Here is a 24797-nt window from a genome sequence, read left to right on the forward strand (position 1 = left end):
TAGAACATTTTCTCGTTGTAATAATGATATCAAAGAAATTCTCAACCAACAAGATAACAGAGCTTGGAACTCTTCTTTGGCTTGATATCTAGTGTAAAAGGTCTTAAGTTCCAACATGCACATAATTTATCTGTTGGATTTGTGGGTTAAGAAAAGGAGAGAAGTAGTCGCCACAACATTGCCCTGCCACTTCCCCTGTTGGCCTGTTTTCGCCTTAGTATTGTTTTCAAGCCACCAGGTTCCTTAACCAAGGTCCAAAGATACTCCTCAGAATTGTTGTGAAACAAAAGAAAGAAAGAAAACAAAGAAACCAGCCGTTGTTTTGGTACAATGAAACAGGGACTAACAGAGCGGTTCCATTTAGGCTAAACTCACATCAACACTTTTCATTCCAAGTAATACAATATATACAATGAATCATTAAGAGCATAAACAAGAGATTACACTTGTTAAAACTATCTAAACAAGTGTTATATCAGATTGAGAGTCTCTCATGCAAAGTAGCACGTAGAAGATAGAGCATCCTCATGTTAAACAGGTAAGTAGTCACCCGTCATTGGTAGTCAAAAGCACAAAGTCAGCAAGCATTACAGTCAACAAGAATGAGGCGATGCCAAATTCCTCCAAAGAAAAATGACAATCGTTAGGAAGTGGAGAAGACAAGTAGTCATCACTGACTTATTCAAAGTAAAATCTTTTGACTGAGGACGAGGACAATTGCAAGATGGAGAAGGGCCCTACAAGTAACGAGCTCTAGCCATCGATTATTTTAATTTTATTTTATTTTGGCAAAGTGAATTCGAGTTTTGAGCAAGGAAATGCATCAGTCATTAAACTTAATCCTTGGTGCTGCTTCATCAATAATTAATTTTAAATGTAATATTAGAAAAATATACTGACATCATATATATTAACGTTCTTGTAAAGAATACATTTGATAAGAATCAATAGATTCATTTACACTTCATTTGAAAAGTCAAATGGGAATGAATATTCAAAAAAGATTATAAAGTTGCTTTGAAGCTACTATATATGGCTCGCTTCAACCATGGTTTAGGTGGGAAATTTAAGTTAACCACTTGGACTGATGACCATGAAATTGGTGATTAATTAATATCTGTCAAACTCGATTTGTTCATGAGCTATCTGAATGATTTCCAAGAAATTTCTGAGTATAAACATCAAATCTCAATCTCATATGAGGAAGACTATGTAAAAAAAAAAAATGGAGCCTTGATTAAACAACTTCAAGTTGTGCTAAAATTAAGAATGTTGACCTGGTTAGCATGATTTTGTTAAGTAGCTGGTAAGCTATAGAGCAATAGCAGTTGTACTTCAAGTCATGCCAGCCTCTTGAGCAGATAATTCTCGACTTCACAGCTGAAGTAATAAAGTTTATACATATTATGTCAAATCCTTGGTGTCATGATGGGAAATCTTCTCCAAATTCATGCCATCCAGTGATGGAAAACAGGCAAGACCTCCTTCTGGGGTGGTTCAAGAAACTCAATGTTGATGACAAGGAAGAGCTTATTAGAGAACTGTCGACCAAAGTGCAAGGCATTTCGATGGAGAAACTCCCAAGTGAAGGGGAAGAAGATTTCAAATCAAGGCATTTCCAAGAACTCTTGAAGAAACTTTCTTCCAATTCCAAGAGAAGTGTTGGGTACAAAATTCTCAAGGCATACCTCAGAGTTTATCATCGTTCTCCCAATTTGTACAAAAAGAGCCACCAACTCCTCCCATTAGATGAACATGAAGAGCATTTCTTCCAAGCGAAATCAATAGATTCAAGACAAGGATTACCTGGTCTGCAGAAGCAAGCTTCAACATCAGATGAGGACTCTTCACTCAAACCTGAGCTATTCAAGATTAAAACACTGCACATAACAGGAGGAAGACCACAAGGTGGACCAGGTTCTAGTGATCAACAGAGGTGATCATAACCAATTAAAAAGGTTAATGGAAAAGCCTCCATGATTTCAGTACTACTTTAGAAAATGCCAAAGTCCCCAACTATCCGATTGTCTGATTATTCACAGAAAATAATTTTTCATAAATTTAGTGATTAATTTAATACACCCATGTTATTTCTAGGTGCCAAGTAGTGATATTTTTATTTTGTTAATCAATGTTGAATATTCCAATTGCTGGTGTTGCCATTTTCTACTTCTACTGTGATAGAAATAAGCAACTAAACTTTAGATATGGTGTGTAATACCCTTCCGTCATGTTTTGTTAGCCATTCCCCCTCTATTCCTTATCAAATTTTCTCCCCTCATTTGGTTGGCCTTTGTGAGGAAGGAATATTCATTCCATCCTCAAAATTTGACAAAAGCTTGGAATAACTAATACCACCATCTCCCATGGTATTAACTATTTCACACCCATTGGAATAAAGTCCAAACATTTTGGACTAAAATGTCTTTATTTAATTTTAAAAATTACAAATTTAAACTTATAAAATTAACATTTTAAATTATAAATTAAAAACTATTAATATTTTCATATTTAAATTATAAATAAAATATTAATATTTTAAAATATTATTTTTTAAATTATTAAGTGAAAATATAATTAAAAATGAAAAATGCAAATAGAGAAAAAATGAATCTTATTATAATAAAAAGTTTAAGTTATTAATTATATAATATAAAATATTTTAAATTTAAAAATTAATTAAAAGTATTAATATTTTAAATTTAATAATTAATTAAAAGTATTAATATTTTAATCATAATAATATTTAAATTATAAATAAAATATTAATATTTAAATGACCAATTATTAATATTTTAAATCATTTATAAATTATTAATATTTTAAAAAGTAAAATAAAAACAAATAATCATAATAACATTTAAATTATAAATAAAATATTATTATTTTATAATGCTAATGATTAAATTATAAATAAAATATTATTATTTTATAATGCTAATGATTAAATTATAAATAAAATATTAATATTTAAATAATCAATTATTAATATTTTAAATAAAAATATAAATTACTAATATTTAAAAGATAAAATTAAATAAAAATAAATAATCATAATAACATTTAAATTATAAATAAAATATTAGTCTTTTATAATGTTAATGATTAAATTATAAATAAAATATTAATATTTTAAAAAATAAAATAAAATAATCATATATATAATAAAGAGTATTTTTATCTTTTTAGTTTTTACTCTTTTCTTATTCCAAAGTTATTATTACCAACCAAACACTATAATAACTGTAATAAGTTATAATAATTATTTATTTCCTATTTCATTTATCATATCAAATTACGTAATAATTATTTTATTTTATTTTCATTTCATTCTATTTCCACATTATAACTATTCTATTCCTATTTATTCTATTAACTAAACGTGCTATTAATGACATTTATTATTACTTCTTTCTCAAATAAGAAACCAACAAACAAATTTGATTAACTTCCACCTGTTTACTCTCTAAATCTCTCCAAAACCTCTTAAAAAAAACAATATATTACTACTGTAAGATGTGTGAGCGGTGCTATTCTCTTACCATGGGGAAACCAAATCTGGACTCGCCTCAGGTAAATCATTGGAGTAAGTAAATTGTTCCTGGAAGTTGAAGAAAGATACACTCATCAAAACTTGGGCATGGTAGGTTACAGGACTGGCCTTGTTCACCCATTGTCTTCACCCTTGTCGCTAACCTACTATCCCTTTCAAACCTCAGATGGGTGCAGCAAAAAGCTGCAGAATGGTGGTGATGGAGCCGTTTGAATTTGACTGTACCAGGCTTGTTGTAATTATGGTTTTTAGGGGCACACTGCTAGATAAGACATGCACTAAAATTGTTATTCCTTGCACGAGGGCAGGGTGCCCCTTATGTCGGTGAGGCATGAGGGGAAAGGGTAATATACACATTGGTGCAAATATACCAAAGGTGCAGTAAAATTTTTATAGTTCTACTAAAAATTAAATTAGCAGTAGTTATAAGATTGAATCTTGCTAATTTCATAAGATTTTATAAGTTAAATATTGAAGAGGAGAGTTTCTCTCCTATTAGACTTAAAGAACAAACCATCAACCATGTTCTCAATTTATTATTGTTGCCTATGTTATTAATTGGTGATGATAAAGCTTGTTCTTACCATGAAAAGTGTTGCAACCAAATGCAAATTAAGCCTTTCTTCATGATTAATCGATTATGCCATAGTAGATGATCAATGTGTAAGGTTGTTGATTATGGGATTTTTGACTTGGTATTCAGGCATCAATGATTGAGAAAGATAATTGTTAGGTCCATAGGACTAATCAATTGCCATATACCTTCCCTTTTGATTTTACTCATTTTTTTAAAAAAAAAAAATTAATTTTAGAAGTTCAAAATATTATATCATCAATAATATTTTGATCCTATAACAAGAAATTAGTATAAAGTTGAAGAAATTAATCCACACATACTCTATGGATTTGATCTTCAGACCTGGAAATCATAAGGTCTTATGTGCAATATTATATCATCAATATTTTGACTGGGCCGAAGAAGTACATACACCAGTGTCCCCTTTTTTATCTACTGCTTTCCAAGTTCCAACTTGGGTAACTAGTGTTGACTAAGGATCAAATCACTTGGAAATGTATTTACCGCCAATAATTAGCACAAGGCCGAGCCACATTTTTCTTATCAAGCACAGTGGGTTTTAGAATATAATCATGAAAATTATATCATGACCAATTATGATGTTCAAAAAATACTAAAGCTTTGACAATTTGGGACAAAATTTGTCATTTAATTTCTTGTATTGCTTTAACAGAAATCTAAACAAATCTTTTGTATTGACTAATGAAATATTTGCAAAAAGCTATTTGAGAATACGTTATGTAAAAGTATATTTAACCCCTAGTGCAAGTTGGCCAAATGATAACCATGCATACATTTCAATGAGGAAAAGGTATCCTTAGTGGCTGTTTGACTTAACTTGTTTTAATTTATTTTTTTTTTTAAATAAAAATTGAGCTAAAAAGTATTTTGTGAGACGTTTTTAAAAAAATTTTGAAAACAAAATTTTTAAGAAAATAGTTTTAAAAAAAGATCCTCTCTCAAAAATATCTTTTCCCTCTGTCCCTATCGATCTCTCTTTTCTCTCCCCTTTCTGTAATCATCCTTCTAGGGTTTTTTCTTTGTTCTAACCAAAATTAAAAGAAAAAAAAAACTCAAAATTAAAAACTGCATTCAGATATAATTTTTTTTATTTTTTGTTGTTTTTTTTTTTACTTTGAAAACTCTCTTTATTGTTTGATATTTCTTAATTTATTATTTGATATAATAATTATGTGATATTTATTTGTTTTTAACTTCTTTATGATGTATATAATATTTTTTTATTATTATTGAAATAATTAGTCAAATATGTCAATGGTTATTGAGATAAATTAGATGAAAATTGAAAAGTCAATATTTATGCTCTACTAAATTTAAAAAAAATTAGGTATAATCATAGGTTACTCTACAAGAAAATTAAAATAAACTTCATTTGAGCTAACAATATCCAACAGGTGATGTGGCACTTCTTAACAAAGTAAATACCTTTTGTTGATAAGGACATCATTTCAATAGGAAAATGGGTTGCTAAATCAATGGCTAAACGTGATTTTTTTGACCCAATTGAATCCATTATTAATACTATCTTGGGTTAACATCAATTTTGTTCAGTTCCAAAGGTCATAAATTTCAAGCTAATCTTTAAGAAGTAACAACAAATATTTTTTATATTCTTTTTTATCTTTCAGCAATTCATAATATTATGGAAAAATTATATTTTTTTCACACTCATCTTTTTTTTTATTTGATTCAATTTTTTTTCTCGATTTATTAAATATCCTTTATAGTAATTTTAATCAAAATTAAAGTTTATATAAATTGTTTTACCAAATAGCTTATCTATAAAAAAGAGTTTATAAAAAATAAATTTATCAAATAGCTTTAGTTTAATTTTAAAAATTATTATTTTTTGTAAGAAATTCTAAAAAAAAATCAAATCAAATATGCTCTTAATCATAAATCTATTTGATAGCAGATATGACCCAACTTTTCTTTTCTTTCATGGTGCTTCATACTCTTTGAGAAAAAGTACCATATTAAAGATTCCTTAAAGATAAGTATGGTGAAATGTCATCCATGAACTAAGGTCTAAATAATTTGAACCTTGGAAGCACATGGGAAGGACAAGGAGAAAAGTCCAGCAATAAACATAGTGTTCTAGAATTCGGAGATAAAAAAAAGGAAACAAAAGAGTTCCATCAATAGCACTCCCCAAATCCCCATACAAAAAAAGAAGGGTTATTGGAACATCACTTAGACAATATGTTTAAATTACTAATACTAATTATATGATATAGTCTAAGAATATATTTGTTCACACCTAAGTAAATCTGTTGTCAATAAATGAAGGGGCATCACTGATCTATCTGTTGCTGATATGACCAAAAAAGTAACCACTCAATCTAATAATTCTTGGTAATAAAAGTAAAAATTAAAAGAGAAAAGAGGTTGGTGTCATGTAATAATAATGCCTGGGAAAATCAGGTGGCACAAGATCTCAAATATCAGGAAAAATGGAACTACATGACCCCATTTCATGTGCAAAAGCAAAGGTATACGACAATGGCTGAGGACAATCTTACTGTGCGGTGGAGCAAAGAAATGGCTGACTGGTGGGTCTCACCCCCCATGCAATTCTGTACCTTTCCATATATTGAGATGCAGATACTGTCCAACAAAGGAGAGACTGAAGACTTTGCCCCCTTGGGTCATGGTTGGTACTACAAACGGTGAATTGGGGTCGTGGTGCGTTTGCCACAGTGGACAGATGGGACTGTGGAAGTTGACACTAATAATTTTGTTGCGTGTATAAATTTGTTTGAGGTTTGTGTGTGAGGTTCAAACCTCAAACTTCAAAAGGGTGTGTGCAGAGTGGAGAATCAATGGAAGGGTTCAAGCATCTTGTGGTTGTCAAGTTTAAGGAAAATGTGGCGGTGGAGGAGATTGTGAAAGGAATGGAAAAGCTGGTTTCAGAGGTCGATGCTGTCAAGTCCTTTGAATGGTGAGCTTTTTGTCTTCACAGCCTTTTCCTTCTTTAAAAACCTTTGGTTATGGTCATTAAGATCAGCTGCATGTTCTTTATACCCTTTCACTCACTTGGTGGGAAGAAAGTCTTTAAAGAAAGAAGAAAACGAAGTAAATAAATCATTGTTATGTTGATTGTATTTGCAAATTACTTGGTTTAAGTGATATCATCATATTAGCTCTTCATGTGAATAGTATAAACATTGTTCCGTTTTTTGAAAAATTGCACATCTTATGGACAAAAGCAAGAGGCTAAAGAAAGTGGGAAACAGCTAAAAACTTGGACTTTATGGCTCCTAAACGAAAGCTCATGTGTTCTTACTTCCTAGGTTTGACAATAGGTTAGCCTGCATGTTCATGATGCCACTTTTTCCCTTCGAAAGTGTTTTTCTCCATTAGAATTTGGTTAGGACTTTTGTAGCATTTAAGCAAAAACTGAATCATTCTATTGGGCAACATCAATAGACATGTCTAGAAGCGCTTGTTTTCATGATCAACTGAATCTGTTCTAACAGGGGTCAAGACATCGAGGGTCAAGAGATGCTTAGACAAGGCTTTACCCATGCCTTCGTGATGACATTCGACAAGAAAGAAGACTACACTGCATTTGTCAGCCATCCCAGCCACGTTGAATTCTCTGCTACATTTTCAACAGCCATCGAGAAGATTGTGCTGCTTGATTTTCCATCTGTTCTTGCCAAGGCTCCAGCATGATCCTGAAAATCTTTCAGCAATAAAAAGCTACCCAGGAAATTAGTATTTTGACTATTTGTATGCTTATCTCTCTTGTATGAATGCATCTGCATTTATCTGCTTTTGTTTTATGGCTTGCCATTTCTGTCAATTTCCAAACAATCTCAATTTGTATTATTAATATGCATCACAGACATTTAGCTTGCTGATGAATGGACCGGTAGCTGATTGCTGAACTGAGGAATCATAGAATCCTTTTCACTGCACTCTTTTTGAGCCTTACTGCTAATCCATACGCGCCAAAAAATACTGAAAGAGGACAAAACTACTTTTTTGACTTCGCTGTTCCTGCTAACCCAATGTCATCGATGAATTACAAATAGGTTAATTAGCCTTAATCATGATGGTCCCATCTTAACAATCCTGTCTGCCATAATAATTCTACAGTGGCACCAAGAGTATCAAAAAAAGTCATAGACAATTTCCATCAAGATAGCTACTTCTGATTGTCATAAATTTACATGTAAATTTGAGTAAATTAATTATGAAGAAATGCATGTACTTAGCACTAAAGGCCATGAACATGGTGATCTATAAAGATACATGAAGAAAGTGACCAAGCATGTGGGCTAAAGACCGACCCATCAGCATAATATCACAGAGTACTCAGAATTGTGAGTGTTAGTAAAGGGAGAAAAAGGCAGAATCTTGTAAAGGATGTTTAGAGGAAAGCAAATATTCCACTGGAAAAGATGATCAGTCCATGTGAGGATGCTAAATTTCAAAAGTAAATAAAATAACAGATGAAAGATAAGGCCATTTCTTCCAATATTATTCCAAAGATGCCACCAACAACCAAAAAGACTGGGGAGAAAGTAACATTCCCTTAGCAGATCTAAAGTAGATTCTTTGTTTTACAGCTTCTAACCTTCCCTTATCATCAAAGGCACCCTCTCTGCAATTTTGTTCATATCGTCTGAAGGGCCAAACAAGCAACAGGAAAAAGGGAAGAGAATGCAAACATCCAAGAAACTCAACATTCTACATTTTCTCCTTTCCTTCGTGCTCTTCTTTACCACCTCCACAGCCCAACACACTCCCACAAACCACTGTGGGAAAATTGAGCTTCAAACACCTTTCCTGAGTCAAAATTCCACTATCTCATCCCCATTAAACCGTATGATCAAATGCAAATCTCAGAAGCTATACTTTAGAACTTCTATTGGTCTTTTTCCTATCTCTTCTATTGATTACACTAGTAAAACACTAACAGTCTCTCACCCCTCTTGTTCTTCTTCACAGCAGTATGTATCCCCTGCACTCCTCTCTGCTGGTTTCCCTTCTCCTCCTCACCCCAACTCACTTCTTCTCTTCAACTGCTCACACAAAAGGCATCCCAAATCATCATTGATCCGCAACTGCACTCGCTTACACATATGTGGAGCTGCTTTTGAAGTCCAGGAACCAGAAATTAAAGTGCCCTATTCATGTCTACTTGTTCAAGATGTTGAAAAGCTTGACACTGATTTTCATCCAAATGATTTGAGTTGCTCAGATTACAGGAGGGTATATAGAAGGTCTTTAAGTGAGGAAGACTATGAAGGAGTTGAGCTGGGGACAAGGATTTCTTTCGACATTCCTGACCATGTACCAGATATCTGTAATGAATGTAAAAAGCCTAATGGCAATTGTGGTGTTGGGTTGAAGTGCATCTGCCATGCAAAAGAGTGCAGTAAGTACCATTATTGCCTGATCTCTTCATTTTGTATTTGATCTATAATGCATTTCCGATCTTATGATATTTGATTACTTTAATGGTACTTTTGCAGAAGATAAGGTCATTTCGGCAGCCAGATCGCTGAGCACTGGTATTAGTTTCCTATTTCCCTTGTTTTCCATCATTGTTCAGATGAATTTCCGGAGAATATGAGCAATTTTGAAACATCAAAAAGAGCGAACAAACACGTATTTTTTCGCTCTTCTTCCTCATGGATGTAAATTTATATCTCCACTTAGTTTTCAACTGGATTGCTCTTTATGTTTTTTATCATTTATCCATAGTTACACACACACAGAGAGGAAATGCACCTAGTTTGAGCCTTCTATTTATGAAAGCATCAATCATGAAATGGTTAATGATGAAAGCATGCCTTATCTCTTTATCATCCCATGGTTGATATAGTGAGAAACACATGATCATCAATTATCCAAAATCAATAAGCATTTGATCTCTAGTTAGTGATATAAATAACATTATTTATGCAGCTAATATGCAGGACAACGTTTTGCATCCATTGTTTAGACCTCTACATTTAAAAATAATTAAAACGATGAAGACTATATTAATCATGTAGAAACCATCCATTATTGATGTACTCGGTTGACTTGAATAGCTTTCATACAAAGTTATCAACAGAGGACATCTTCTTCTATATAAAATATGATTATCAACAAAATCGAAATGGCACACTTTACACAGACCACTATCTGTTTCCTTATGGCTAAATGCCAGCTATACATTGCTTCTTAGCAGGGAAGTAAATGTCCTGTGTCCGTCCTGAATCTACTTCAAACTGAGTTTGTCACAGCCCTGTGTTATGGTTTAAGTTGATTAAAAACAATTAAAAGCTAGATTATCCAGAAATAGTTACTACTATTATATATTTATTTACAGTGTATTTCAGTTATCATTTCTACATGATATTTATAACATATTAAGAGGTTTTAGCAATCAACTATGAAATAGTTACTACTATTATATATTCATTTACAGTGTATGTAAGTTATCGTTTCTACAGGTTATTTATAACATATTAAGAGTTATTTAGCAATCAACTATAGCTTGGACCAGAAAATTACCTTCTGACATGTCAATATGCATTTGACATCTAGATGCAGAAGAAAAATCTGGCAAATAGCTCACCTAAATATCAAAGCTCTGATCAGCATACATGGCAAGAGGAAAAACAAAACCTAGAGAAACCATTTTATTCTAAGCACACAACTTTTATGACACCATAACTGCAGTGTTTTAGCTTTCATCTATTCAGCTTGGACTAATTCATATATCCCATGATCAATCGCTAAAACTTCATTTAGAACATCAGATGAAGATACAAAGTGTCTCAGCAGCAAAGCAAGTAAATACAGGCAGCTAGGAATTCCATAAACAAGAGAAAGCAACTTCATCTATGAGCAGCATCAACTTGTACTCTCAGAACGACACAAAGATAATTAACAGAGCTGGCATACTGAAAACTACATTGAGATTATACGGTGATCAAGATCCATCAAATTATGTTCAGGGGAAAATAATTGAAGAAAACCAAAAGAAAACATAGTGACCATTTTGTTGGTGTCTGGTGAATATTTAACTGCCTCACAGCAACTTTGAATACAAACCTTGAGTTGCAAATGAGGCCATCAGGAGAAATGGAGTGGAGAAGGAGGCATCCATTTCCCTTTACATAAAGCTTCAAGTTCTGAATGATGAAACAGGAAGGGTACGCTATTGAGTTCGCTTTCATCCCACGACCCACAGGTGATAACTGACAAGACAATTAAAAATCAAACAAGCTCATACGATCATTAGAATACTGAGATGCTATCTGATGAAATATATGTTGTTAAATTCATCTTTACAGGCTATGCAAGGCACTTTCCAACTAGCAAAGAATCCACAAGAACTATTCCCACACCATGGGTCACTCAATCTATTTATTAAGCAATATCCTCAACCTGTAAGAAGCTTACTGGTATCAATATGAAGAAAAAAAAATTGAACTAAGAAAGTTGGAATAAAACTTGGCTATTGACAGAAACAGGAATCATTATAATTTTAAAGAACACCCTGCAAACACCAACAAAAAATGATTTCATGAACGGTATTTAAGAGACACCATTACAACAAAACCGTGCCACCAATGGTTATCCGTTGCTTATTTTAAAATGATTAAAAATAAAATAAACAAATAAACAAACAAAAAGAAAGAAAAAAACAGATTGAAAAAGATCATATTCTTCTCGTATTCTCTGCATTATAAGAAAGGGAACAATGACTGATCAAAAGTATTCCTCAACAGTAGTAACTAGAAACTTTTCAGATGATGACTCACCGAAGCATTGTCTCAGTCTCGGGGCAACACTCCCCTCTTAGGCACCCAAAGTAGCTTTTGAATTTGCTTTGACAAGAAGGGCATCCCTTGCTTTTTCTAAACTCTCCTCCTCTAATACCATGCCTTAACCCTTGAGTGGTCTTTGATGAAAAGCCCAGCCAAGCCAACAGCGGAAACCGAGGCTTCTTCCCCAGAAGTTTGTTCTTTGCATTAAGGTATAGCCTCTTAACTCTGCAACTCAGAAACTGTTTCATCTTAAAACCTTTAAACTATTGGACAAGTTGAAGAATCTGAGATAGTCATGATTGGTTCTTCCTCTTGTTTAACTTCCTTTTATTCATTTTTTTTCCTTCTACTGAAAGGGAGTCCATTTGAGTGTGATGTAAGACTTTAATTAAACCCTTGGAGGCCTGCACCACCATAGTTAATTTTGTTACACAAAAACAAGAAGTACTACAACTTTAAGTAAAGAAACCATAGACAAATTGTGAGAGAAAAACATTTTACAATCAAAATCTTACAATGATACTTTTACAGGTAAAGCAAATTCAAAGAGACAGAAAGAAAAGAAGATGGGCAGAGAGAGAGACAGATTTAAAGGTTTCAAGGCAAAGTGCACGAGCGGGACGTGAACTTTGGGTACTGACTGTAGTAGTACTGTTGGAGTCACGATGTTGCTACTCACGTGCGCAACCACGTTTCCTGCCTCGCCTGGCAATCGCAATGCTATGGGCTTGGGCAGCCTTTCTACACTTTTTAATCTACACCCTATCTACGGTTTTGGGCCTGCTTCTACTGGAGTCCAGCCCTGTTTGGTTTCCCAGAAAACCGTCCAGGAAAATGTATGCACCAAAATCAAAACATACATCTCTTGGCATTTCTATGTTTATAATATTTAGGGTAGAAGGCACGTGTCTGGCAATCAGTTGAACCTAACTTGTTATAAGTTCCATTACAAGGGGAAAAAAATTTCCACGACAAGGGAAAAGCAGGTCAAGATTAGCGTGTCTGAAGCCACGAATTATAACTTCTGACTGGTTGACCAACTCTTAAGTTTACATCAACTGTTGATGTAAAATAAAGTTGTGACAAATTTGTAAATGGGCTAATTAGTTTGATCTTGTCAACTGGGATGCCATTTTGTAAGAGTTGGTGAACTTCCACTACGGAGAATGGACTACTTGGGCCAAGTATTGGAGATACAACAAACCGATGTGATAGGAGTGAAGAAAACATCTGGGGTGGATTCATGAACCATTTTTTAATTTTAATCCCAAAGATTGCACAAGACCATTTTCAAACATATATCAAGTTAATCCAAATTTCATATTCTTTTTATAAAGGAAAAAAACACCCAATGATTATGATGGTGATTTTATTATTACCATATTCTATGGTAGGTGTGTCCAAAGTGTTGTTACTGTTTGATGAGGATAGATCAGGTTTTTTTTTTTTTTTTTGTAATTTTTTTTTATATTTAAATGGTAAAATCTTCTTATTACATGTTGGGGGGAAAGATGGAAGTCAAAGTGATATAGAAGAAAATGAACCAATGGCAGCTAAGTTTTTTTCCAAGCAGGTGAAAGTTTAACTTGGACCTTCTTACTACATGATCTGAGGTAAGGTACAAAAGGCCAATCATGGTGATAGTTGAATGATGTTTTAATGTAATTTAATACTACCTTCCCTTCATCAGAAAGCAAGAGTTTTCTTTTCGTGTGGTTTTATCTATTGAGTATTGAGGCTCTCATGGATTGTTCAAAAGAAAAGAAAGGGTCACAAGGAAAATGCAAGAGGAATTATGATCTGGTGGTCCTGGAACAGAAAAAATTTGCAAGACTGGTGAAGAATAGGTGGAATAATCTGTCAAGGAAAAAGAATTTGTGGTGGAAAATCAAACCCCATCATGATCTCCAATACACCAAGTCTCTTTGCTCAAATGAAGGGGAGGGCAGAAGAAGTTCCAAGTTCATTGCTTTGTAGGAATTCCTCCATCCATGATTACAGAGAATTTCTAGATGTCAAAAGAATGGTAGAATAAGAATGAAAGAAAATTTGGGTCATCCTAATTGGGTTGCATGATTTCATTGACTTTAATCTAAGGAATTATTCTCAACAACTGCAACTACAACAACAAAGATTGATATATAAAAGATTCTCCTCTTGTTGATCCGGTTCCTAACTAATCCCACATACAGCACTAGTTTGGGCTTCAAATAAAATTTGAAACCATTCATAACAATGACGAGAAATTGTGAGGCTCAAGACTCAGCACAGCCTCAATAGACGACAAATCTTTTCACCCTTTTTCCATTTTGTTGCTTGGCTGGTGCAAAAAAACCTCCCCCAACATTCTCTTTTATGCAGCATAAAGCAAGTTTGTCTTTATCTTGTAACATTGATCATGGGGCTGGCCACCGCAATTTAAGTTGTCTGCTTTGACAGCACTTAATCTTTTGAGAGTTTTAAGCATATTTAATGAATGTCCAAACAAAAGATAAGTTACCATGTTTTTCCTTTATCTGTATAATTCCGAGTTAATACGGAACATTAATGTCAGTACTAGACCCCAGAGATACACCCTTGGCATGTCTCCCCAAAGATACCAGAATTATGAACTGTCTTTAAATTCCAATATCTATTTTGAGATGGTCCACATGCAGATCTGTCCTGTTAGTCTCCATTGAAGAACATGGTTTTATGAAGCTAAGAATCAATGAGTTTGTAATTGATGATAATGCTGAAGCAAACTAGGAAATGAAATTAAATGGAAACAACAGAAGGCTGGTGAACCTACAACTATTCAACTGCTACTCTTACCATCACACATTCTGCAAGATCTTTAAACCTTTTCTGCTGTGCAAAGACAATGCCAAAGGATTTATTAGCATTTTCTTAGTTGTCTTCATTTAAATTTCACAGGTACAAAAGAAGGGGTGGAGCCAAAGAATTAATGTTACTCTTTAGCAAAGGATACCTTTTACTTCCTTAGCTTCTGATGGTCCAATGAAAAGCCTGAGTATAAGAGCACTTAATGCCTACAATTTATAGTGCCAATCTCTCAGTTAACTGAATCCATGTGTCCTTGGGAAAGTTTTGCTTCTTGCTTGTGGACCATATATTAATTCTAAAGGACCAAGGGGACCATGGTCATTGCTAGAGGGGCTGACGGGGTCCTAAGACAGAGAAGGTATCAAACAAGCCAAGTCCAAGCTTGCTAAAAGCTTGTTCAAGCTTGATTGATTGCTTGATGGAACACATCGTGCGCATGTTCACAATCGTTTTCATGGCTCAATCATGCCTAGCATGCTTTTTCTATTGTAAAACAATTTTACAACGAAAATACAGTTAACATGGAAAGAAAGAAGACAGAATGTGGTCAACAATTGCTTTGCAAGAAGATGAAGTTGTTTTGCTAATTTTGGCCTTTTGGAAAACAAACAAGGGCAAGCAGAAATGATACATTATGTTAAGAAAAAGGGTAATGGTGCTTATTATATGCTTAGTAAACAAGAAACTTTATACAGTTATACCTTATAAAACCAAATTCAAATATGTAAAAATGGAATTATTTAATGGTCAAATTGTTACTGATCAATATCAGGAGATTCCCAACTTTATTTTGTCCTTTTAAGGGCAAAAGCAATCTTCCTTGATATCTTTCAATATATCCAAATGCTTTTTAGCAAATCTTCATTGATACCCTTCAAAATCCAGAACAAGCTTGTTCGGGCTGTCTTTTCGTTTACTACCTTTTCAATTATTTGAACCTCACAACAATGTCCTACATTTACATCACTCTTAAGATTATGTTTCCTGTAATTAATCTGGCAAATTTGCACTACCATCCTGAGTCTCGAGGAAGCAGATGACATGAGAGTGAGAGAAACAGATCAAAATTCAAACCAACCTTTAGTTATACCTATACTAATCAACAATTTCACATTTCTGCAACTCAAAAACTAAGACATTCTGCAGTTCAAGTTATTTTCTTTTCTCATATGATCAAAGAATTAAGTATCTATTCCTTTCAAATAGAAAGTGGGAAGAAAGAAGGAGGAAAAAGTGGGAAAAAAATTGGAAAAATTAAAAGGAAAATAAGCGAACATGAACAAAGTCAGTTTCTTTATGTGCTCTTACAGGCATAAATCAACAACGAGAATTCAACTCTGTCTTGACCTTTCTGAACCAATTTCTCCTCCAACCAAAGTCGGCTATCTAATCCGCTTCTTGTCCTGAACATGAACACAGCAGAACCAGTGGCAGGGTTGAAGAACCAGTCATGCACATCCCACATCAGATCAACTAGCAATCCATCAACAAATATTGTCTGGTTTCCTCTAAAATTCCACTGCAGCCTTTTTACGCGAATCACTGTCTTCTTGTCGATACAAACTGATAAAACTGGATGCTTTAGGCCTTCATGTTCTCCACTACATTTGATCAAAACATCATGTACAATGCCTGTATCACAGAACTGAGCCTTGGTGGAATAAAGTGTATTGCCTGAACAATGTTCTTGCCGACAAATGAGTGAGACTTTAGCAACTGGGGTGGTAGTCTTGAACTTCCTGATCACAGCTTCTTCAGCCATATCTCCTAGAATAAGGCCTATCTCTGAATCAACCATGACCAGGACATAGAATCCATCTACCGGTTCAGGTCCTGCGTCATACTTAGCAGTAGAAAGATCCCAAAACACTTCGATCTTCGAATGACCAGATTCAATCATTTTGTTGCCTTTCTTCTTCCTGAAAAACCTCAAATTCGTGTTGAGCTTGAAACATGTTGACGGGTCATCACCAAAGTTTATGCTTAGGCCTTGACCAGTTTGGTTCTTGCACCAAGTGACTTTGATCAAGAGCTGCTTCTCAGTAGAAAGAATGACTTTGTAAATACCTGTGACTGCATTCTGGACTGAAGGCACTAGGCTTGGAGGGATACAAGCATGGCTAGAATAGCTAGAACATGAAGACTGAGAAACATTTACCGCGTTTTCACTAAAACAAGAAACAATGTCTCTCATTGTAGCTAAACAACAATACTGAAGATGGTAGTATTGAAAACTGCAACTCGGTTTCTTCTTAGGAGTATGAGAGAGAGAGGGAGAGAGATCTCTAAAGGTTTGGAGAGATGGGTCCTTCTCTTCTGGCTTGTCCTGAGAAAAAAAAAATTGAATATGTAAGAACTGGACAAGATAGGAGCTTTTGAACTCTCTCCCTGCTTTCAATTTTCTAAAGAAGAAATTTATGTTATGGAAATAACAGGAAGGCAGGAGCAGCAAGGAAATTCAGGTTATCTGACAGGCCCATATGTTATTAAATATGAATCCTTCTCTCACCTTATATAATCTGCTATAAGTAAGGAAAGAAACAGGAGAGATACTTAGATGCAGAAAACTTCAAGCTTTCTTTCTTTACTCTCTTTTTGCCAGTTCACAAGAAATATTAAAAATTCAAAAAAAAAAAAAAAAGCAGAAAAGAAGTTGGACCTGGTCTGGATACCAGCACTGGTTGCGACATAGTCATGGAAGCATTTAATTCCTTAACTTGGCTTTTGTGATTATCAATGCTAATTAATACCATACTATAAGGTGTAATTAAAGGTGAAAATAAAAAAAAAAAAAAACTAATGGAAAAACTTTTCAATAGAGAACCCTTTGTTTATTCATCACTCTTGTTTTGAAGGTAGATTTTTTTACTAAAAATAGTGGGAGGGAGATAAATTTTGAAGGTAGATTTTTTTACTAAAAATAATGTAGGCAGAGAGTTGATTATGATGGTGAATTTTGGCCCCACAAAATAAATTTAGCCTCTAGACCCACCACCAACTGCTGCTTCCAACACACCTATGATTAAAAGCAAGGCATAATGTGAGCAAGAAAACTTTACTCTTTTTTTTTTTCCTATTTTCTGTTTTATATATTCTTTCCTTTTATCCCTCTTATTATTGAATATATTGACCATAGAGATATTTAGATTAAAATATTTAACCAGCAATAAAGTAGTGTGTGACTTTTTTAAACTAGGGCTGGAGCTGGTCTACTTGCTCCATCCTTTAATACAAAAATATCATATGGTTACAGTTAAGAAGCAACATTGAAATCAATGCCAAGCCCCCTTGAACTTTATGGTCAAGATTCCTCCTCACCCCCAGCTCCCCCACCTAAAAAAAAAAAGGGTTTTCAAAAATATAATTCCCTTCAGAAACTGTTTAACTCTCTGAATTATTCCTCCAGAGGTGATAGATAAAGAGTAAAGGTGAAGCTTTGTTGATATGGATTAAAGTTGGTTTGCAGATATATATAAATAAAGAACCCATGATTTGAGTGCTTTAAAAAGTTCAAAAGAAAAAAGGGGGGCAGAGACAAGGCCTGTTAATTAGAACATGCATGTGGGTGTTATGTTATCATTAGGGGTCTTAATGAATCATATTAAGAAAAGCTTTGAATGAGAATAGAATAGGGGCATCTACATGGAAGAATCTGTCATCAATACATAATAGAACAATTCAACAAGAGTATTATTATTTCTTCTGATTTTTATGTAGGTGAAAATTTGAGGACTGAGAGAGAGTGGGGGGATACTTTTAGGTCACATGGACCCCAAGAAAGGGGCAAGTCCCTCCCACCCCCCCCCTCTTCCCCCCCCATTTGGCCAAGTAAATGAGAAAATGCGTCAATTCAAAGGTAGGCTGAAGGCCTAACTTTTGCCCTCTTGAATCTGACTGTTGGAAAATACATATCTATATCAAACCCAAACTGAGTCAATAAATCTCTGAAAGGGGACAGAAGACATTCGCACTCAATAAAGTTAATTAGGGAGTTGCACAATAGAGACAAATTCATTGGAATTAGGTATTTGTCTATTAAGACCATTTTTGGGGCATGCTTATCCCCTAAAAATATTACCAAAATCGCACTGTGTAAATTCCTCAATTGCTTTTTTATTTTAAATCAAATTTAATACTATATTATTAGGTATTTCAAATAATTAAATAGGTAAATCTTGACATTATGTAATGACAATTATTAATCCTATAATAATTCTATACTAACTACAATTTTACTTAAAATGTGAATACAGTACTTTAAATATTTAATTTTATAATAAATACACGTATTTTTTATTAAAAAAATCGAAAATATGCGCATGCCTGTTCATAACATTTGCTAAATCAACACATGGTTTCGATTGAAGCTGACATCCAAGCTGTCTTGTTATATTATTAATTTTCTTACCTAAATCCTAGTCAACTTAACACTTTACGAACACTCCCAAAAAAAGATGATTAATTACCTTAATCTTGCTAATTCATAATCTCCATAACATTTATAGTCATTAATTGGGGTTATTAATCTGTCATCATTAACTAATAATGATCCCTGCATGGGCGGCCAATGATCACTTTTCAGTTCTCCTAGAGATTAGTTCAAGGCAAAACTTTACTCTTCCCTTGGTTGCTACTTGCTAGCAAGAAGCTTTCTCTTCCTTTTTCCTTTTCTTTTTCTTTTTTTTTTTTCTTGTTGCCCATTAACATATACAGTAATGGTTAAGTTAAAGCTGTATTTTTACATAGAAAGGCAACCGTTAAGTACCTAGTTCACGAAGGAAACAACGTGAGAGCAACAAAGCAATAAAAAGGAGAATGGAATCGTACGTAAAAGGAGTTGTTTCTCTTTTGGCCTTATATCAAACCAAGAAATTCTTATCAACCCCACCAGGAAGCTTGAAGCCCAATAACTAGTTAATGTACAGACATGTATATAAGTTTTTTCGCTCTTTTTATTAAGGACTTACATTTTACTATATGAATAAATTAATAGACTGAATCAACTTTTTATTAGTTTAAGATATTGTAAATTCTTGTGAGAGTTGTGTTCTTGTTTATTTTCTTGTTATGTTTCTTGCAAGGAAAATGTTTATTATTGGCCTTCTTTGCCTGTTGTCAAGGTCTAGAAATTGCTGGAGCACATGCCGGTTGGAGCTAGCTTCTGAAATGTACTAATAGACTTGCATGCATGGTTTATAATTACTGGGTGGAAAGCCAGAGAACACGACCTCGAGAAGAAATTACACCACTTGGCTAGCGCTCATGGTTTAGCCTATGACTCTATACTTGTTCGGGAAACAGTAGTTTGTCAGGCAGGTTGCAACTTGCAGGCAAAGCATAACATTGAAGACCCAGCCTGAGCCAGCAGTTTGCTCAAACAAAAGGAAACTGCAAAAATATAATTGAAGAGAAAGTAAAAGAAGAGAGAGAGAGAGAGAGAGACCTTTCAAAAGAAAATGAAATGTTCCTGTCTTGTTTGTGTGTCAAATTCCTGGTGATATCATCGGATGTCGTCAGTTTGCATACTTGCATATGAAATTATAGAAATTTGGGTCACTTCTCATTTCTCTAACATGAGAGAGATGGAGGCCATCTTCACTAATAAAATAGGCTTGGAATTCTTAAACCAATGATATACTTCTTAAGGAACACAAATTATAAAAGTATTTCGATAAGAATTCCAATTATATATATTCCATTCATATGCAATAAATGGTAATAAATCAATTGTTTTGAGATCTCCAAAGGGCACATAGTTTTGGCAATAATTAGAGTTAAAGACTTGTAAACATGTTTCTAATTAAGATCCAGGGCTAGAGAGAGAGAGAGAGACAATGACAATGAAGTCAGAACTGAACGTGATATAATTTGAAGAAAATTAGCAACTGGTACTAATTAATACCTTTAAGTGTCTGGTAGCTCAGTTCCAAACAATTCCCTGAAACAAAGGGATCATTGCTGCATTACGAGACAAGCTTTGGTCTGACCTTGTACTCGATCAGTTCGACTTGATGATGATCATGAGAAGAAGGCTCCATAAATATTAATATCTCTGGTCAACCACCGAAAGTCCTTCCCCTTAAGCTCATCCAACAGGCCAACACATTTATTTTACAGAAAGAATCAATTACCTCAGCAATATTCCATATCCACCATTGCTAAAAAAAAAAAGTTTCTTCTCTTCAATGACTTCTTCATAACCCATTCATCAGCAAAAGTATAAACTCTTTTTTTTTCTGGTAAAACTATTAATCAAATGTAAAATGACATTATAAGGACTATTAACAAGGCATGTGCAACTTTCAGTTTTCCAAGCTAATCCCAATTTAAAAATGGCAATTATAATGATGCAGTGTCCATAACAAGCCTTTTGACAAATCAAGCAATTCAAAGATATTATATAGAATGATGCAGCTGATGATGAATCTGATAGTTTTTGGTAGCTTCTTGGAAACAGACAGTCCATTTTTCCTTTGTTAAACAGAAAAGAATAGCAACTTAATCAATGAATTTATTCCCTGCAACAGTGTCTTATCTCTCATTCCCACAGCTAGCTAGCTTGCCCCTATTTTTGTAAAATAGATTACCAAGTTGATCACGTTTTATACATGTTCTTGTATGGAAAATACACGCACCCAATGCTTCCAATCTCCTTCGATCCTCATACCGTTAGGTAACGAAATTTATACACATATAAAGATCTATGCCAGATTAAGAAAATATCTGGTAATTAAACACAGTAACCTCAGTTTTGTTGCGTTGAATTGCACCCGTGATTCTCCAGTGAAAAATCAATGTACATCAAAAACAATGTCGTCCACCCAAAAGAGAAAAGCAGGAACACGGGCATGCATGTACTTGATATCATGTAATTGTCCTCACTTTGTACAGGTTCATTAAGCCTACAAAGTTGGGGAGGTGGATGTGGATGGAGATTCAGACTTGTCGTCGGGTTCAAGTGAAATTGACACCCATATAAATATTGCAAAGCTGTTATTCTTAGTTACTTGCTTGAACAAGTATTGTAGCCAAATTCTGACCAAACTTAAAAACTTTTCCAGCTCTACTTACTGTCATAATCATCAGACAATCGAGACTCAATTAAGACTGACATGAACTTTACAATTATAAAGAGTTTATGTTAATTTCATCATTGTAAAATTGCACAGTACTCAATGGTAAACATGAAGTGTGAATGATATGGAAATAATTCTGGGCCCAATCCTCATTACAGAGAATGCATTTTGAGTGAGGGTGGTGCAAAAGGGGAGTTAGACCGCAACAAATGAGACAATTTACATTGTAAAGATCTTATAACATAATCCCTTTTGGGTTCACTTTCAATCAATATCAATCATAAAGAGGTATGGATGGTACACGAGGCTGAAGGAACAAGTATGAGACAAACAAGCTTTTCAATCAATACCCTGCAAGCTAAAATGCAGGTGGCTTTCCATCGAGTAGATTCAAGATATGAACACTTAAACAGTCTTTCAATTCCGATCACACAAAAAAGAATGAAAGAAAAGAATAGAAAAAAAGGAACTGTTCTATTCCTAAGGTAAATTAAAATGGGAGGTGATTCATCATCCACCGACCTATAGGAAAATTTTGTTTTGCGGGGGGTTTTTTTTTCTTTTTTTTTTTTTTTGGGTTTTCCTTTTGTGTTCTGCTTGTCGCAATATGTATGACCTTTTGCAAAGGGGGCATTGATGCTGTTAGGTAGGAAAAGCATAATTCAATACTGCCATGGGGTTGAAGCCCTTCTACATGTAAGTCTTATCAGGGACGGCCCTTCATATCTCTTTCGGTGGAGCCCCAAAAATGTGTACCAGGTAAGTCATCGCTGTTCGAAGCCTGTCAAGCACTTGCGGTGAACCACCAAGAAACATAATCCCTACCGCCTGTCTTCCTCTTATTCATTTTTTTGTTTGAACATCTACAATCATATGTACATTTCTCTTAACACATCCTTGCAAGACCACCCTATACTGACCCTTGAAGGCTATGAAACGTTCATTAATTAAGGTTCCGTTTTGTCTCAAGTCTATCACAATTTCTCAACGGCCTTGAATATTAACACAAAATGACATGACAACAGCCATGCCAAGTAATACTTGCAACTCTCCTATCAGGCAGGTTCCATCAGAGTTTTGAAACATTCTGTGTTCTTCATGTTCCAAAATAAGGATAAAGCAATCTACATCAGTCACAGCCACCAGCAGAAAAACCAGGGAACATCAAACATACATTTGCTCGTATTAGTGGAAAGTGAATCCAACTTGCTGCAAAAAGACTGCGACTTCGTCGAACTAAAGCAGCAGCAACATTTACCCAAGTGAACTCTTCTCAATGAACACAACAGAACCTTCCTGTATTTGTTTCACATTTGTTTTACCCTGTCTTTCATCCCAAGGCAATGCTACATGTTGACTAAGCAATAACTCAAAGAGAGGAATAACACAATCTGTTAGTCAATATTAATTTCTTAAAAATAAAAGAAATAAAATTAGAAAAATGGGTTTTGAACATGTGGTGGTCTTTTCTTCTTCCCCGCAAGTGTCAATACTGCAATCCCTAGTGAAGATATTAGTGGTTAATCTTAGTGTAAGCACTTTACACTTCAGCCATATAAGTAGCTTCATGATCTATCCTCATTCGGTGCTGCCACTTCATGCACTCCTCTATAACCAACTCTGGAAGCAACCAATCAAGCATAGCTAATAAAACTTGCCTAACAAGCACCAATATATGTACATGCTTAGCTCCATCACATTTCCTTCTAGCAAATCAAGGACAAAATCTTAAATGCCTTGGCTCAATGAAAACTTGATACCAAGAACAAATTTGCAAGGAATCCCACTTTCACAACAAAGTTTAGAAACCAAAGTTACCACATTATCACAAGAATCTTGTAATAAGACACACTCAGGCATTTATGAAAGTAGTAATAATATGATATATTAATCAACAATAATGGGTTGAGAGAAGTATTCAAATGTCATTTGGATTCAAAAATGGAATAATTCATCACTATCCATGGGTATATTTGCTATCCGGTTTTGAAATATCTACCTGACAAAATGTTGGTTTTTAGGAACAATTCTATTTAGGTTCAATCAACTACAAGACATTTTACTGTTTACTACGATGCTCAAGTGCAGCAATGATTTATAATTAAGAGCTCTATATAGGTTCAAGCTTGAGCCACTGACAAACCAAAAAGACTAAATATTGCAATATCAATCAGAATCTTTTGAACTCCATAGCTAGGGTTACAGTTTCCATGATGCTAAATAAACAAATGATACAACAACTAGGTTTTCTAATGCCTCATGATCTTTTATGGCACCACAATTCAAACTTCCAATGAAATGACCAAGTAAACCATCCTCATTTCAAGAAGATAAACATTTCGAGTACAACATTAGCCAACTTTAAGCCAATCAAATTCAAAATTCTTATAAAATGGATGCAACGATAGCTACTGTTTTCTAAAACAATTATCATAATTAGTTTCTACAACATTAAAGGTTGCAAAGAATAGGCTTCTAATTACAAAATTACTATAACGACTCAAGTCCAAACATCACTAACTCAACAACATTTTAGTCCTAAACCACATTACAAAATTTCTAATGATGATTAACTTAGACCTTTTAAGTCTTAATTATCACATTCAATGTGGGATAAGGTATCACAATCTCATCCATAAGTCTTTGATGTCCTTATCAAGGTCTCACATCTTATGTGGGATGGGATATCACAGTCCCACTCTCAAATCCTTGACGTTCTCATTTCGATGTGAGATGCAGTATCAAAATCCCACTCACTCAAATTCGTAATATCCTCATCAAGACCACACATTATAATCATAATCAAGAACCATCCTACAAGGCGAAGATCTCACCAACACAATGTGGAAGTCCACACCAGACTGGCACATGCTCTGATACCAATTGTAATGATTCGAGTTCAAACACCACTAACTCAACAACCTTTCGAGAAATCACATGACCTTCGAAAACTTAAGCTCAAGATT

The 24797-nt window shown here is 34.2% G+C and overlaps 3 protein-coding genes and 2 long non-coding RNA genes across 6 annotated transcripts; 3 read left to right on the forward strand and 2 right to left on the reverse strand.

Annotated features, from left to right (window-relative positions):
• Positions 1-6775: 6775 nt before the first annotated feature.
• Positions 6776-8074, forward strand: LOC18590386 (Stress responsive A/B Barrel Domain-containing protein). The gene is made up of 2 exons (XM_018128278.2): positions 6776-7092; positions 7631-8074. Exons 1-2 carry the CDS (start codon positions 6974-6976, stop codon positions 7827-7829), a joined length of 318 nt encoding a protein of 105 aa, XP_017983767.1. The 5' UTR covers positions 6776-6973; the 3' UTR covers positions 7830-8074.
• A 518-nt stretch (positions 8075-8592) lies between these two features.
• On the forward strand, positions 8593-9952 carry LOC18590387 (uncharacterized). Its single transcript, XM_007015869.3, has 2 exons — positions 8593-9540; positions 9638-9952. Exons 1-2 carry the CDS (start codon positions 8823-8825, stop codon positions 9736-9738), a joined length of 819 nt encoding a protein of 272 aa, XP_007015931.3. The 5' UTR covers positions 8593-8822; the 3' UTR covers positions 9739-9952.
• A 1108-nt stretch (positions 9953-11060) lies between these two features.
• On the reverse strand, positions 11061-12538 carry LOC148761030 (uncharacterized). The gene is made up of 3 exons (XR_016028411.1): positions 12445-12538; positions 11924-12333; positions 11061-11356 (listed from the first exon to the last, which is right to left on the reverse strand). It is a non-coding gene; the product is annotated as an uncharacterized LOC148761030 (long non-coding RNA).
• Positions 12020-13113, forward strand: LOC148761031 (uncharacterized). Its single transcript, XR_016028412.1, has 2 exons — positions 12020-12138; positions 12461-13113. It is a non-coding gene; the product is annotated as an uncharacterized LOC148761031 (long non-coding RNA).
• Positions 13114-15989: 2876 nt separating this feature from the next.
• On the reverse strand, positions 15990-17528 carry LOC18590389 (DUF868 family protein (DUF868)). 2 transcript variants are annotated; one of them, XM_018126658.2, is made up of 2 exons: positions 17415-17528; positions 15990-17081 (listed from the first exon to the last, which is right to left on the reverse strand). In XM_018126658.2, exon 2 carries the CDS (start codon positions 16947-16949, stop codon positions 16050-16052), a length of 900 nt encoding a protein of 299 aa, XP_017982147.1. In that variant the 5' UTR covers positions 16950-17081; positions 17415-17528; the 3' UTR covers positions 15990-16049. The 2 variants fall into 2 exon arrangements, with proteins under 2 accessions (XP_017982147.1, XP_007015933.1); XM_007015871.3 differs by lacking the exon at positions 17415-17528 and adding an exon at positions 17265-17359.
• Positions 17529-24797: the final 7269 nt, after the last annotated feature.

Source organism: Theobroma cacao, chromosome 9, assembly GCF_053813885.1.
Source record: "Theobroma cacao isolate CCN51 chromosome 9, ASM5381388v1, whole genome shotgun sequence".
Taxonomy (NCBI): Eukaryota; Viridiplantae; Streptophyta; class Magnoliopsida; order Malvales; family Malvaceae; genus Theobroma; species Theobroma cacao.

Excerpts from the sequence above, each read along its gene's own strand:
- LOC18590387 (XM_007015869.3), top strand. The coding sequence starts at position 8,823 with ATGCAAACATCCAAGAAACTCAACATTCTACATTTTCTCCTTTCCTTC. Across the intron at positions 9,541-9,637 it reads CTGCCATGCAAAAGAGTGCA|AAGATAAGGTCATTTCGGCA; the intron begins GTAAGTACCATT and ends GTACTTTTGCAG.
- LOC18590389 (XM_018126658.2), bottom strand. The coding sequence starts at position 16,949 with ATGAGAGACATTGTTTCTTGTTTTAGTGAAAACGCGGTAAATGTTTCT.
- LOC18590386 (XM_018128278.2), top strand. The coding sequence starts at position 6,974 with ATGGAAGGGTTCAAGCATCTTGTGGTTGTCAAGTTTAAGGAAAATGTG. Across the intron at positions 7,093-7,630 it reads GCTGTCAAGTCCTTTGAATG|GGGTCAAGACATCGAGGGTC; the intron begins GTGAGCTTTTTG and ends CTGTTCTAACAG.